Here is a 780-nt window from a genome sequence, read left to right on the forward strand (position 1 = left end):
ATCATCAGGGGGGCGGAGTGCACGCGGGCGCGGAAGGTGGTATCAAGCGGGGTTTATGAGGTCACGTGTTCAGGGTTTGGCGGCGCAGATTGCCAGGGAGAGCCCTGAGCAGCCGCAGGGGTGGACTAGGCAGTATCCGCAGACTCCCCCATGGCCGCTCTGCCCTCCAACGGGCTGCAGCGCGAACTGGACGTGGGCGGGACGGGCCCCTTGTGGCGGCAGTGCCGCCCACCTGTTTGCGATCGCAGCGTTGCGCGCCTCTATCGGCCACATCGGCTCCGACAGCTCCCCCACGGTGGCGCTGGGGTTGAACACGATCTCGGCGCCGTTAAGGCCAAAGCCCTGCGGGCCGCGGGCGCGGCACGGCGGGGTTTTTCTTGCCCTGCCTCGGGCGTGCTGTTCCAATTGGCGTGGCACGGCCAAAGCCTGGCGCCACACTGCATCGATGAATGCCTGTCGCCGCACGCGGGTCCCGTCCCCGCAGCCGTGTCCAGACCAAACAACGGCTGCGCGCACACACACTCAGAAGAGTGCGTCCACACACTAGCCAAGTGGCGCGCGCGCGGGAAAGAAAGCGCACCATCCAGTTGAGGGGGTGGTGGCGGCCGTAGCAGATGTTTACGGCGATGCGGCCGTAGGCCGTCTCAAACACGGGGTGGCCCGTGTCGCCCTCCATGTAGTAGGTGCTCTCGTTGAAATCGCCCACACGAGGTATGTGGTTCTGGGGGTGGGGGTTTTTTTGGGGGGGGGTATGTGCGTGCGTTCATGCATGCGTGCGTG

At 65.9% G+C, this 780-nt stretch overlaps 1 protein-coding gene across 1 annotated transcript in view; it reads right to left on the minus strand.

The window, feature by feature from the left end:
• The window catches only part of MNEG_7362 (hypothetical protein), a gene marked incomplete at both ends in the record, with an annotated part of 2,085 nt that extends 1,409 nt beyond the window's left edge, over positions 1–676 (minus strand). The window contains 2 exons of the mRNA XM_014044169.1: positions 233–342; positions 581–676. Coding sequence (XP_013899623.1) covers positions 233–342; positions 581–676 — 206 coding nt within the window. The remainder of the gene's footprint in view (positions 1–232; positions 343–580) is intronic.
• Positions 677–780: the final 104 nt, after the last annotated feature.

Source organism: Monoraphidium neglectum, assembly GCF_000611645.1.
Source record: "Monoraphidium neglectum strain SAG 48.87 unplaced genomic scaffold scaffold01294, whole genome shotgun sequence".
NCBI lineage: Eukaryota > Viridiplantae > Chlorophyta > Chlorophyceae > Sphaeropleales > Selenastraceae > Monoraphidium > Monoraphidium neglectum.